The sequence below is a fragment of the Orcinus orca genome, chromosome 3, assembly GCF_937001465.1.
Source record: "Orcinus orca chromosome 3, mOrcOrc1.1, whole genome shotgun sequence".
In the NCBI taxonomy this organism is placed as follows: domain Eukaryota; kingdom Metazoa; phylum Chordata; class Mammalia; order Artiodactyla; family Delphinidae; genus Orcinus; species Orcinus orca.
Genome location: NC_064561.1, coordinates 119,031,159 through 119,044,961, shown reverse-complemented (window position 1 = coordinate 119,044,961; position 13,803 = coordinate 119,031,159). Strand labels below are relative to the sequence as shown.

At 37.2% G+C, this 13,803-nt stretch overlaps 1 protein-coding gene across 3 annotated transcripts in view; it reads left to right on the top strand.

The window, feature by feature from the left end:
- VCAN (versican) overlaps positions 1-13,803 on the top strand; it is a 113,902-nt gene that overhangs the window by 41,086 nt on the left and 59,013 nt on the right. For 2 of the 3 annotated variants that reach the window (XM_004281633.4, XM_049708299.1), the window contains exons 6-7: positions 860-1,153; positions 7,982-10,963. In XM_004281633.4, coding sequence (XP_004281681.1) covers positions 860-1,153; positions 7,982-10,963 — 3,276 coding nt within the window. The remainder of the gene's footprint in view (positions 1-859; positions 1,154-7,981; positions 10,964-13,803) is intronic. The other variant, XM_004281634.4, reaches the window with a different exon arrangement.

Genomic DNA, 13,803 nt, shown 5'->3' with positions numbered 1-13,803 from the left:
AAATGTAAGAGTCTCTCCAACCTAGTTAGAGCCCCTGCTAGCACATACAATAACTTTGTGAGAACCGCAAAGCGTGCTCCTTCTGGGCAGACAGATTGCAAAAGGTATCCACCCTGGGCAGAGCAAGCAGAAAAAGGGTGCCCCTTCCTCCAGGGAGGCTTTGGTACCTTTGGCTGGTTGAATGGGATACTGGCCCCCGTACACTCTCAGCCCTGCCCAAGTGTAGACCATGACCTGCATAACTATCAAGGCAGCCCTGTGTCTAGGACAGGAAGGCAGGAAACAGCATTCCATTCTGCCTCTTTCCCGTCCCCCTCTTCAAACCCTGGAGGTCTTCTTGTTTTGTTGTTTGCTTTGATGGGAGTTAATCCATTTTGATGGTAGAGATAGATGAGAGAGTCAGAGAATTACTATTTGATTTTAGGGTAGACAAAGAAAAATAACCTCAGTGACATTTCAATGCAACTTTCTCTTTCCAACATGCAATGTTAATAAGTACCTCATAGCCTTTTACATTCAAGAGAAAACCCGTTTCCTGTCTGGTAAACCAAAGAATCATTTGGAAAATTTGTTCATTTTAAAGAACTGATTGTAACTTTATTATCAAATGACTGCTTCTACGGCCTATGGGGATATATGTGTATAAAATGAAACTTTTCTGGCGTGTGTTCTCTTTTTTTATTGTGTTATTTCTTATCACTAGTAATAACAAAATGAGGTAACATTGAGTTTTCTGCTTTAAAGTATAGAAGCTGCTACCTTGCCATGAAAAAAAGAATTACGTGCTTTTCCCCATCTCCCGTAAACAGAAAGGGACTGAATAGTAGAATTTAGACCCTTTTTCCTCTTCTGATTGCAGGTGATGTGTTCCACATCACTGCTCCCAATAAATTCACCTTTGAGGAAGCTGGAGAAGGGTGTGAAAACCGAGATGCCCGCCTGGCGACAGTGGGGGAGCTCCAAGCGGCATGGAGGAGCGGCTTCGACCAGTGTGATTACGGGTGGCTGTCGGACGCCAGCGTTCGCCACCCTGTGACTGTGGCCAGGGCCCAGTGTGGAGGTGGTTTACTTGGGGTGAGAACCCTGTATCGTTTTGAGAACCAGACAGGCTTCCCTCTCCCTGATAGCAGATTTGATGCCTACTGCTTTAAACGTAAGTGTTTGGTACCTTTTTAAACATTACAGATTTTTAAAAAAATACTTCGAAGCCGTGCAATTGATGTTCAACTAGCCATCGGAATGATTCCATGTCTTGCAGTGTGTGCACGGAATGGAAACAGTTCAGTGACTTTCAAAACCAAGGAAATGCAACAGCAGTGATACGGTTAAAACAAGAAATTTGACAAATGGTGTTTTTAGAGAGGATGAGGAAATGTCAGGTGAAGGCCTTAACTGTGATGCATTGCACTTAGAACCATAGAACATGTTTCTGCGTACTTATTTTACATTAATTGCAGTCCTTGAATGCAATTAGATTGTTGACGCTATAATGCTGGGACCAACTGTGGCTGAGTTGAATCCTTGAATTCTGTTTATTTCGTCTTTGTTTGCTGTCACCCTTTCTTTTAAATGGCGGAGGATTTAAATTTCAGTAATTGCAGGTGAGTACTTGGAGCTGACGTGGATAATACCTAAAAATGAACCATGCTATAAATAAAAATCTTATTTTATCTCATTTTATTTCAAATAATGGAAATATGTGCCTTCTAATGCTTAATTCTCTAGTATCACATTGAAGTACAGTATATGTTTTTTGCAAGCCTTAACATAAATAGGCTATCTTCAGTCAGGTTTACTACTTAAAATGGATTTTAAGTAACATTTCTCAATATTCATGATATAATTATTTTAATTCTTCAGAAGTCCTTAAATTATTTTAGCACTAGTAGTCACATGCTATAGTGCTTGTAGAATGCTTAATTAAACAAGTGAGTAATCCAGAGTCTCACTGTGATATTTAGTAGGATCTATATTGTGCCAGCAAAACAAATATCTCCTAGAATTTTTGGTGACCTTGAGTATGTTCAAGATAGAGCCACGTTATATTGAAATACAGTGAGAACTTTTTACTAAGTTTCCAATATATATTGTTATAGCGATACGTACAGTCATCCCTTGGTATCCATGAGAGATTTGTTCCAGGACCTTGGGAATACCAAAATCCGCAGGTGCTCAAGTCCCTTATATAAAGTAATAATTGCATATAACCTACACACACCCTCCTGTATACTTTAAATCGTCTCTAGATTACTTATAATACCTATAGTATATAATACCAACTATGTAAATAGTTGCTGGCACACAACAATTTCAAGTCTTGCTTTTTGGAACTTTCTGGAGTTTTTGGAACTTTTTACTTTTTTTAATCAGAAGTTGGTTGAATCCTCGGATGTGGAACCCATGGATATGGAGGGTCAACTGTAAATGAAATGAGTAGAAAATACACTAGCTTATTTTGTAATTGGTTTCTGAAGTGAAATATACAGACATTCTTCATCAACCAGAAAGACATAGAACTGGGATGTCTTGAGTAGTCAGGAGAATAGATGTTAGTGCAACAGAAAGGTATGGTTTCACATACTGCTATTTCCCAGCTAAGATACTTCTGTTTGGATCTCTTCCTGTAAACTCAACTTTCTGAGTGTTAAAGCCACGTGTTGTGTATCAGTGTGATACAAGCTGGCCATGAAAAGCCATTGAAAATATTAGTTTTTTTTCCTAGGCTCCAAAACTACAGAAAAGGTCTTAATCATTTTTAGGAAAACAAACAAACATCAACAATAGTAACAAAACCTTATCCCTAGAAGTAGAAAGATATCATTCCTTTAAGCCATATACCCATAATGGGTTATGGGTATATTTTCAAGTAGTTTAAGCTTTAAAATCAGTTTTACACTAAGTGACTGATGTGATTAAGGAAGAAAATCAAATCTGTGTGTGTGTGTTGGAGAGGGGATGCGGACAGGTGGGTTAGAGAGGTTAAAGTAAGGAAGGAGTTGAATTATCCAGCATGACTACCTTGTTTGATTTTATTTTCTTGTGCATTGTAAACGTGGCACTAGAAAACTTTGAAACATTTTTGTTCTCCTTGAGAATAAATTTAAACCAAAGCCTGTCTGTAGCCGCAAAGAATTCATCCTGATGTGTTTTAAATTATTTATTTAAATAAGGAATTCACATGAATGTACAAAATAACAATGTAGTTAGATTCAAATAAAATAACCACCTAGTAAAAATCTATATAAAATATGAATAAAATTTGAAAGTTTAGGTCCATTTTTTTTCTTCCTAATTCGTTTGAATCTATATAACTTAGAAATATATAACTGGCAAATATAATGGATTCAAATTTTCATTTTTCTCCCCATCTAAGCTAAAGGCTAGATTCTTATTTAGTTCTTCTGTAAGACTCTACCATACTCAAAATTTATTCAGCATATAAAAGTTTAAGACAGTTTAGTCATACATAAAAGCCTTCCTTAAACCACACACAATGCCAACAGCCTCCCCAAATTTCTAATTTGTTTTTCAGAGATTCCTTTAAAATATACATTTTTTTACTTTGAAAAATATTCTCAAAATGACTTGCCTGCTGTCCAGTTTCCCACATAGTTGAGTAGTGACTAAATTTATGGAGTTAAAGTTGGTAAGAGTTATGGCCTTAAGGACAATTCCAAAAGTGATTTCAGAGATGTACAGCTGGCTGGTTAAGTAGAAGAATTTAGAAATATAAGGATATTTTTCTTGTTTGCTTTTACCAAAAGTAGACAGTGTTTTTAAGGCCACTTCATGGTGAATAAACAATACCAAATCTCACTTTGCTCTAATTCCCTTTTCCTTTTAAAATCACTGAATAGAACATTAACAATGGCTGCTGATAAATATAATTAGAATCTGAAAAACAAGTAAATTAATGTCCTTATGAAATAAAGTTTTCCTGTACATTTCCCCTTGAAGGTTAAATTGTGCACTTTTCATTTTTCTTTGACCTCAGAGTTAAGCAAGTTCTATGAAATAGAGTTATGCAGGGCTTTGAAGGATCATCCATACTCCCCAATTTAAGTGAATCAAAACTATTGATGACTCATAATAACCTCTCATTTAATGTTATTAAAGATCTCCAGGAGAGGGAGATAGGGAATGTTTCCTAGAAAACCCATTCCAATATCCTATTACTATCACTCTCAGTTTTTCCAATTATCTAAATCCTTTGCATTAGAATTTGAGTTCATCTTTCCTTCTTAAGTTGGAGACCAAAATCTAAATTACAGCATTTCTACTATTGAAAACAACTGTTCGGTTGTCCCTCAGTGTCTCCCTCAGTTGAAACAATTTCCTTGTTCTGAAATTTTAATTTCGAGGCCTCTAATCACCTATGCCATCTTGCTTTGAACCCTCATTGTTTTTCACATCCTTCTGTTGGATTAAACTTGGAGCTAGAGATAGTGGTCTAGAGAAGGCTAAGTAAGTACCCACCACATCCTATGCCATCTTTCTTATATATTTGTCCACTTTTACAATTGACCTGCCCTTCTAACCTATGGTCAGTATATTATATTTTTTGTGCTCTAGATCATAATCTGACCATAGTGTCAAAACTTATCCTTCCCGAACTGGTATTTTTTTAAATGTCTCTGTTTATTGAATTGAATTGGTTAGCATTCAATCACTCGTAAAACTTGAAAAGTTAATTTGAATTCTAATCTCATTGTTCCAAACTTTACTCTTTCCTCAACCATGAACCCGGAATCAACTTATTGAATATCCAGTGATTTCCCTATAATGTAGGCAGTATGGGTATAAGTTAAATCAACCATCATGCTGCTAATAGGGTTTTTATCTTTTATTAGGAAAGTCTGCCTCATGTCTCACAACAGAAGCACTGGAGAAGATAGTCCATAGGATATACAATACCATAAAGTACAGTGATGTGAAACATCTGTGTGGCAGACAGCTGCAAATGTTGGAAGGGAGCTTTTGTGGGAAAAGAATCCTGCTGCTTTCTGTTGGCTTCCTCGATAATAGAGTTGAAGGGACACTGGTAGTTTTCCAGGGCAAAAATTTCTCCATGTGAATCCTCCTTCTGGAGGGACACTTTTAGAATAATCTGGAGTTGTGCTTTCACCTTTGTAATAGTCATCATTAATACACTGGCATTTATTCTTAAGATATTTCTTTGTAGATATTTGTGTTTTTTAAAATTAGTTCCTTTGTTTTGGAATGGTTGAAGCAAATGGTGCAGATGCTCAGATATACTGAGTTGTGATGGAAATCAGCTGTTAAGTTGATGAAAAAGCAACCCAACCCCAAAAGGAAGTCTGAGGTTTTCCATTCCAAATAGTAGAATTAATCAACTTAATTATAAGCAGACTTCTAAACAGGGCTCTCAAATTATTGAAAACCCTTGGTTTTGAAAACAAAGTCACATAGATCCTAGCTTTGTAAAGGAGATTCTCTGAGACATACTACTGTCATATTACTGTGTTCCGGGCCTAGAGGAAGGCAACACCAAACAGTTCGGTAATAATTGATAATGACAGGCAGTTATGTAGTTTTTGAAATCTGAGTCGTTCATTTTTAAAATGCTATAAAAGTATTTTCATAGCACTGTGGAAAGTTGTTAACGTAGAACTTGGGTTGGAGCATAGGAAGACCTGATTCACAGGCCCTCTTTTGGCCCTATTGCAGTTATCACCTCCTTTTAAGTGAATTTCATCAGCTATGGAACTACTCAGAGGGAAAAAGCAAAATTAGCTTTTTTGTTGTTGTTAATAATAATATGATTAAATTTTCTCTAATGTGCAGTGTGCTAAGTGTTTATATTATGTTTCCATGGGAACTTTCTCTATATGTACATTTTACTGTTTCCCCAAAGAATGCAGTTATAAAACAAACATGATATTTGGCAGTTAAATGAGGTAACAGTTATGGAATTTCAGAGGATAGAGAATTGAATGAAAAGAAAAATAGTCAACCTCACTTAGGTTCCTTAAGTTGTTCATGTCAATCAAAATAACAAAAGCTTCTTCCAGGAAATGAATGCAGAGAAAGCTTTCTTAAAAAAAAGGAAAAAAAAAGTTATTTAACATGTTATTGAAGAGTGCGATTCTTTTTTGTTCTGTTGTTTAGTTTTGTTTTAATACAAAGGGATAAAAAGTGGCAGACTAAAGAATTTTTAACTACATCATAATGAAATGGCCCCCAAGTTTTTGTTATAAAACTGATGAATCTGGGCTTTAAAATGGTCTGGGAAATGACAACAGCTAATAACAGCTCATACCAGACAAAAAATGAGGAATCTGTTACAGCTCAAGTCTGATTTACAACAAAATCACATCATTTTATCATTAAATTTTTAAAATAGACTTTATTTATTGGAGCAGTTTTAGGTTCACAGTAAAGTTGAGTGGAAGATGCAGAGATTTCCCATATATTCCCTGCCCCCATTCATGCACAGCCACCCCCATTATCAACATCCCCCATCAGAGTGGTATGTTTGTTACAACTGAGGAACCCACATGGACACAACATAATCACTCGAAGTCCATAGTTTACACTAGGGTTCACTCTTTGTGTTGTACGTTCTGAGTTTGGACAAATATATAATGACATGTATTTGCCATTCTAGTATCATACAGAGCAGTTTCAGTGCCCTAATATCATTAAGTTTTGATGGAGTAGCTGGAGCTCAAAAGTATCCAGTTTTGTTTTCCAAGGACTCTGGTTTGGGGATTATTAAGAGTAAGCCACAAGATATTACAGATACTACAGATATTACAACTTTTATCAGGGGAACAGACATTACCCATACAACTAGTTTTAAATCATACAGGATGTAGCAAAACAATGACTACAGATTTCCTCAGATCAGTTCCTTCTGAGTCTAGTGGCAATCAGTTTTTGATTTTTGAAAATCTGAATTTGAAAAAAAGAATAACAAAATCTTTATGTGCTAAGCTGCTGCATTTTCTTTATGTTGAGATGGAATCTTATCTACAACACTGTCACTTTTATACACAACTTAAATTTCTTTAAACAGGCCAGGCCATTCTCTGTAAATCTGGAGGCATTATAATGTAGCATTTTATGATGACATGTTACTTTATATTGCCTGAGCCCATTCTTTCTGATGCTCAGGGTTGTTTCCAGTGATTTGTAATTACAGAGCTAAAATATATCATGTGGGTACTTTACTTCCTGTTCTATGTTTGCATTTCCTGCTAAAAGTAAGGCTGGAACCAAGACCCTTAAGAGTTACAAACATAATGTGTAGAACATAGAGCAAGATGTAGAACTACAACAAATGCCAAGCAGCCTCAGCCAGAGGCATTTTATTATTTATTATAAACAAGGCTACTCTGCAGATTTGAAAGGAATATGAAGACAAATGTCCAACACCGGGGATCAAGTGAATAGTGGTGTTAATATCCTGTTTTTATGAAAGCCTCCGCATTATGGACAATGTAATCATTGATATGTAACTCGGGTACATTTGATGTGGCTTTTTTGTTGTTTCGCAATCTGAGGCACTCCCTCTCCCCAGAGACATTATGTAGCTAGAGACAGAAGCCTCCAGAATAGTAGCACTAAGTTCTCCTACTAGACTTCAAGTTGGTGCTGTAGTTTCTGATAAATAACATACCTACTGTTTCCAAACTCTGCATTTATTTATTTATTTATGTTTAACTTCTCCTTATCTTAAAACTACATAGTATTCACTTCCCTTAGCCAAGAACAGTCATTCATACCTATGGGTAAAACCAGTGTTAACCCTTCAATATAAAACAAGTGATCAATTTGTGATGATTAAATATTCAATTGTCTGTCTTCGGATTAATTTAAGTATAGTTTTTAGACTTCTCTCCATCAGAAAACACTTTGGGGTTGCCCCAAAGTACACAACAGCACTTAACAAACACACTGGACGTACAACTTTTTATTAGTGACTTGTCTAATCAACTCTTTGAAATTATTTTTCTAGCTAAACAGAATATATCAGAGGCTACAACCACCGAACTGAATATGCTTGCAGAAACTGCCTCACCCACTTTATCGGAAGAACTACAAATGGGACCCGACAGAACTACACCAATCGTCCCTTTAATCACTGAATTACCTGTCATTACAACAAAGTTCCCTCCTGTGGGACATATAGCCAATTTTGAACAGAAAGCCACAGTTCAACCTCTAACTATCACACACAGAATAGCCACAGAATCACCCGCGCCTGATGAGAGTACTAAGAAGACTTGGGATATGGACTATTACTCACCTTCTGCTTCAGGACCTCTTGGAAAGCTAGACATATCTGAAATTAAGGAGGAAGTGCCCCAAAGTACAACTGTCATCTTCCATCATGCTACTGATTCATGGGATGGTGTCAAGGAAGATATACAAATGCGAGAATCAGTTACACAAATTGAACAAATAGAAGTGGGTCCCTTGGTAACATCAATGGAAATCTCAAAGCACATTCCTTCCAAGGAATTCACTGTACCTGAAACGCCATTTGTATCTACAACAATGACCCCGGAATCCAAAACTAAAAAGAAAGCAGTAAGCACAGTCTCTGAATCAGTGACCACAAGCCACTATGGGTTCACCTTGGGAGAAGATGATGGTGAAGACAGAACATCTACAGTTAGATCTGGTCAGAGTACCTCGGTCTTTAGCCAAATACCTGAGGTCATTACAGTGTCAAAGACTTCAGAAGACACCACCCGCACTCAGCTAGAGGAGGTGGAGTCAGTCTCAGCATCGACGATTTTTTCACCTGTAACTATGCCCAACAGTGATGGGTCATCCATGGACCACTGGGAAGAGAAACAAACTAATGGTAGGATAGCTGAAGATTTTCTTGACCAGTATATGTCCACCACACCTTTCCCATCACAGCATCATACTGAAGTAGAATTGTTTCCTTATTCTGGTGATAAAAGACTAGTTGAGGGAACATCCACAGTTATTTATCCATCTCCACAAACAGGAAGAGAAAGAACAGAAACACTAAGACCAGAGATGAGAACAGTTACTTATACAGATGATGAAATACAGGAAAAGATCACCGAAGATTCATTTATAGAAAAAATAGAGGAAGAAAGCTTCTCTGGAATGAAGTTCCCTACAGCTTCTTCAGAGCAAATTCATCATACAGTGTATTCAGTGGGAATGACCAAATCTTTTGATTCCCCAGCCCTGACAACAACAAAGCTAAGTGTGGCACCGGCGGAGGCAACAGGTGTGGAGAAAGACTTTACGACAACTCCAAATGGATTAGAAACAGATGGCTATCAAGAAACCACAAAGTATGATGAGGGTATTACAACAGTGCATTTGACTCAAAGCACTTTAAATGTGGAGGTGGTTACTGTATCAAAATGGTCATTGGATGAAGATAATACAGCATCAAAGCCTTTAGGGTCCACAGAACATGCAGGCTCTCCAAAATTGCCCCCTGCCTTACTCACCACTATGGGAGTGAGTGGAAAGGATAAAGAAATCCCAGGTTTTACTGAAGATGGAAGAGATGAGTTCGCTCGTATCCCAGATAGTACTCAAAAGCCGTTAGAGTTTACTGAGGAAGACACAAAAGACCATAAAAAATTCACAGTCAGATTTTGGCCAACTACATCAATTGGCATCACAGAAAAGTCAACTTTGAGAGATTCTACGACTGAAGAAAGAGTTTCTCCTATCACAAGCATGGAAGGCCAAGTTGTTCATGCAACCATAGAGGGAAGTGCTTTGGATGAAGGAGAAGATATGGATGTCTCTAAGCCTGTATCTACTGTCCCCCAATTTACACACACTTCAGATGTGGAAGGATCGGCATTTTTTAATTATAGTAGCACCCAGGAGCCTACGACTTATGTAGACACTTCCCATACCATTCCTCTTTCTGTAATTCCCAAGACAGAATGGGGAGTGTTGGTACCTTCCATTCCATCAGAAGGTGAAGTTCTAGGTGAACCCTCTCAAGACATACATGTCACTGATCAGACTCACTTTGAGGCTACTATTTATCCTGAAACTATAAGAACAACAACAGAAATTGCACAGGAAACAACTCAGGAAGAATTTCCATGGAAAGAAGAGACTCCAGAGAAACCAGTTCCTCCTCCCAGTTCTACAGCTGACACAGCCAAGGAGACAACACCACCCTTGGATGAACAAGAGAGCGATGGGTCAGCATATACAGGCTTTGAAGACAGATTGGTGATAGGTTCTGAGGGAGTCCCAGTTTTAGAAACAACTCCAACTGGAAAAATTGAGCAGAGTATGTCTTATCCACCTGGTGCTGTCACTGAGTCCAAAGCAAAAACAGATGGTGTGGTAACACTAATACCAAGCATGGGGCCAAAGGTATCTTTAAGCCCAGGGCCTGAACAAAAATATGAAACAGAAGGTACCAGTCCAAGGGGATTTGTATCACCTTTTAGCACCAGTGTTACCCAGCTTATAGAAGAAACCACTACTGAGAAAATAGAGAAAACATCCCTAGATTATACAGATTTAGGCTCAGGATTATTTGAAAAGCCCAAGGCCACAGAACTCCCAGAATTTTCAACAGTTAAAGCCACGGTTCCAAGTGATATCACTACTGCTTTCAGTTCAGTAGACAGACTTCACACATCTTCAGCATCCACTGAGAAGCCGCCTCTCATTGACAGAGAACCTGATGAAGAAACAACCAGTGACATGGTAATCATTGGAGAATCAACATCTCGTGTTCCTCCCACTACCCTTGAGGATATTGTAGCCAAGGAAACAGAAACAGATATTGATAGAGAATATTTCACAACTTCAAGTACTCCTTCTGCCACACAGCCAACAAGACCACCCACTGTGGAAGGCAAAGAAGCCTTCAGACCACAGGCACTTTCCACTCCAGAACCCTCAGCAGGGACAAAATTCCACCCTGACATAAATGTTTATATTATAGAGGTCAGAGAAAACAAGACAGGTAAGTCTTTGCTTTCTAGACATACCAGTCAAGGCAACCAGCATTTTATCTTGAAAATTACTTTTGGAAAAAAAATATCAACATGCCAAATGCTGCCAGTAGAAGATAACTGGAGTGTGAAAAAATTCTGTTTTAGCTTCATGTATTTGTACAAGAATTGGAAGAATATGTTAAACAATTGGAAGAATGTTAGATATTATTTTATTTTAAAAGTCATAAGAAGCCCTGCTTTGTCATCTAATATAACCAAATCATCACTGTTACATCACTTCAGAACATGCAGAACAAAATGTTTTAATTTCAGTGTCTTTCCATGTGTTACTACTCAAGTGTAGTACTAGACTGTGTTAACATTCCATTGGTCTTTAACTATTAACCTTCAGTACTTACACTGTGGACAGCTAAAACCGTATTGCATATGCCTAGGGCTGATAAAAAGACATCTAAAGGTTTGTTTTGGGTTTTCTCTTCCATGATTTGCAGGTTTATTATACAACTTTTAGGGTGGGTAATGTGGGTCTGTAGTTTAAATGTTATTTTAAAGAAAGTTCAACATATTTTCAAGCTGTAGTCTTTGGGTATTTTAATGAGGCTTTACATATTTAGAACAAATACAATCTAGCTCAGTTCTAGGAAATGCTGTCATCTATTGTGTCAAATATAATTTCAGAAAGTGGATATGTCAGCATTACCTCTGTTCCCTAAAAACCAGGCTGTAATTTTATTTATTTTATGATTTAGTTATTTTATCTCTAGGAATATTCACAGTGCCTTCTATTCTGTTCAAATATTTTATATATCTCTCTGGCAAATTTCTTAAAAGCTGTTTCTTTACATTGATTAATACTTGCAATTTTTATCATCAAACATAACTTATTCCTTCCTAAAGGTCAGTCAACGGTATCTTCTAAATTCAGTAAGCTGAATTGCGAATACATAGTGTATGCAATACAATAGATCTATTCAGGTTTGTTTGTCTTTTTTTAATTTAGAAGATCATTGATTTTAGTTAAGTTGCTGTGTTTTAGTTTTAATATGTGGATTAAAGGAATAAATACTCATTTTTCCTTGACCTGGCTCTGAGAAGTCAGGCTAGAAGAATGATCTTGAGCAGGTTTTCTCTCTTAATGTTGGGCTATACCCCTCAAGGTGTCATTTTTCTTAAGAGGGATCCTACCCTCATTAGCCTGCTCAGGGGTGCACCTGTTGGGAACACAGGTGGCTCTAATGTCAAGTCAGCTGGCTTCCAGTGCTGTTAGATGGTAACTTGGCTTCTATCACCCAGAACTTTCTCAGTGTAAAAGTTCATGTGGGGCAGTGAACAGTAGAGGAGAGAATACACTCCCAGAATATTGACGTTAATCTCCACTTCCCAATACCGTTGAACCAGGCCAGGATTGGAGCATTATTTTCCTGCTAATAATGCTGTTTCTTGGAAACCATAACATATTTCTTCCCTCTTACATTCCTCTTCCGCCTCTTGGAGCTGGAGTTGGAGAGAGGAGGCGAGCTGCCAAGTAGTGGGAATGAGGATTCCTGTTAGTAGGGTTGGAAAAGTGACAAGAAGATATTACTGTGAAAAAGAAAGAATTGAAGAGAAGCATAGGGATTACTATGAACGCTTAATTTGAGAATTAAAAAAATAATACTTGAATGACTAACTATACAGAAGTTTTTCCCAATTTAGATTACTCTCTTGTTAGTGTAGATACTACATTGAATCAAATGATATAGAAAATAGTAAAAAAATGTTCTGCATTTAAAAACTCTTCTAAATGGGAAACTGCGTTCAGGTGAGGGTGATCAAATTACAAAATGGAAAAAGTGAAAGTCAATCTCCGTGGAAGAATTGGCAGTCATCAGGGAAAAACAAAATCTAAGTTTATAAATGCTTACTTGAAATGGAGGGTCTGAGTAACCTAACTCAGAAACCATTTATACAAAGCGTGTATTTTTATCTGAATTGTCAGCTTAATTCAGCTGGGTCTGGGAAACACAACTAGGTGTTTCCTCCTCTTTCTTCCACTTTTAAAACATGTGACCATGATTTCCCTTCAAACTAATTTTCGTTCAGCGTTTATAACAATGGGTCAGAAAACTGTGGAAAGGGAATACTTGGTTATCTCCTTCGGCACGGGGTTCCAGTGAGTGGCGCGGGGTCTGGGGTGAGGATAGGACATGTCTCTATCTAGTTCCCTCCCTCCATCTCTCTCTCTTTCCCACCACCCCAGCCCCCTCATCTACCTGGCTTTTCCGTGTGCTTTATACATGCCATTCTCCTTAAGAATAAAAACACTGTTTATTGTCTTGATAAGACGATGAGGTTGATTCAGATCCAACTGCTTTACTTATACTCATTTGTTTCCTATGAAGAATTTGATTTTTCAAGGATTTTTCATTTTGACAAGGGCAAACCCTAAAGCAGATGTTAAATTAATGAGTTTTAGGGCAGGTGTACATTAATAAGGAAAAACACATATGTGCCTGGAAAACCAACCTTTTTATGTATTAAGGCACATTTTTCCAAACTGGAAAATCCTTGGTACATGTACAAATTTATATAAATCTATTCATAAACATAAAATTGAACTCTACACATACTGTATATTCAAGTAAGCAAAAATACCATGCATGCTACACTAAACAAAGGCATTCATAATTTTTTTGCTGCACTCAGCCGCTCATATAAATCTTGATTTTTTAGAAAAAATTTTACTATTATGAAACAAAACATGCTATGCAGGACATGTTTATGTTATAATTGTTCCAGTGGATCTTAATAGCAACTTAGGGTGCTATTGCTAGAGAGCAACTGTAGTTAGCAGTTAAACAAAATCTGA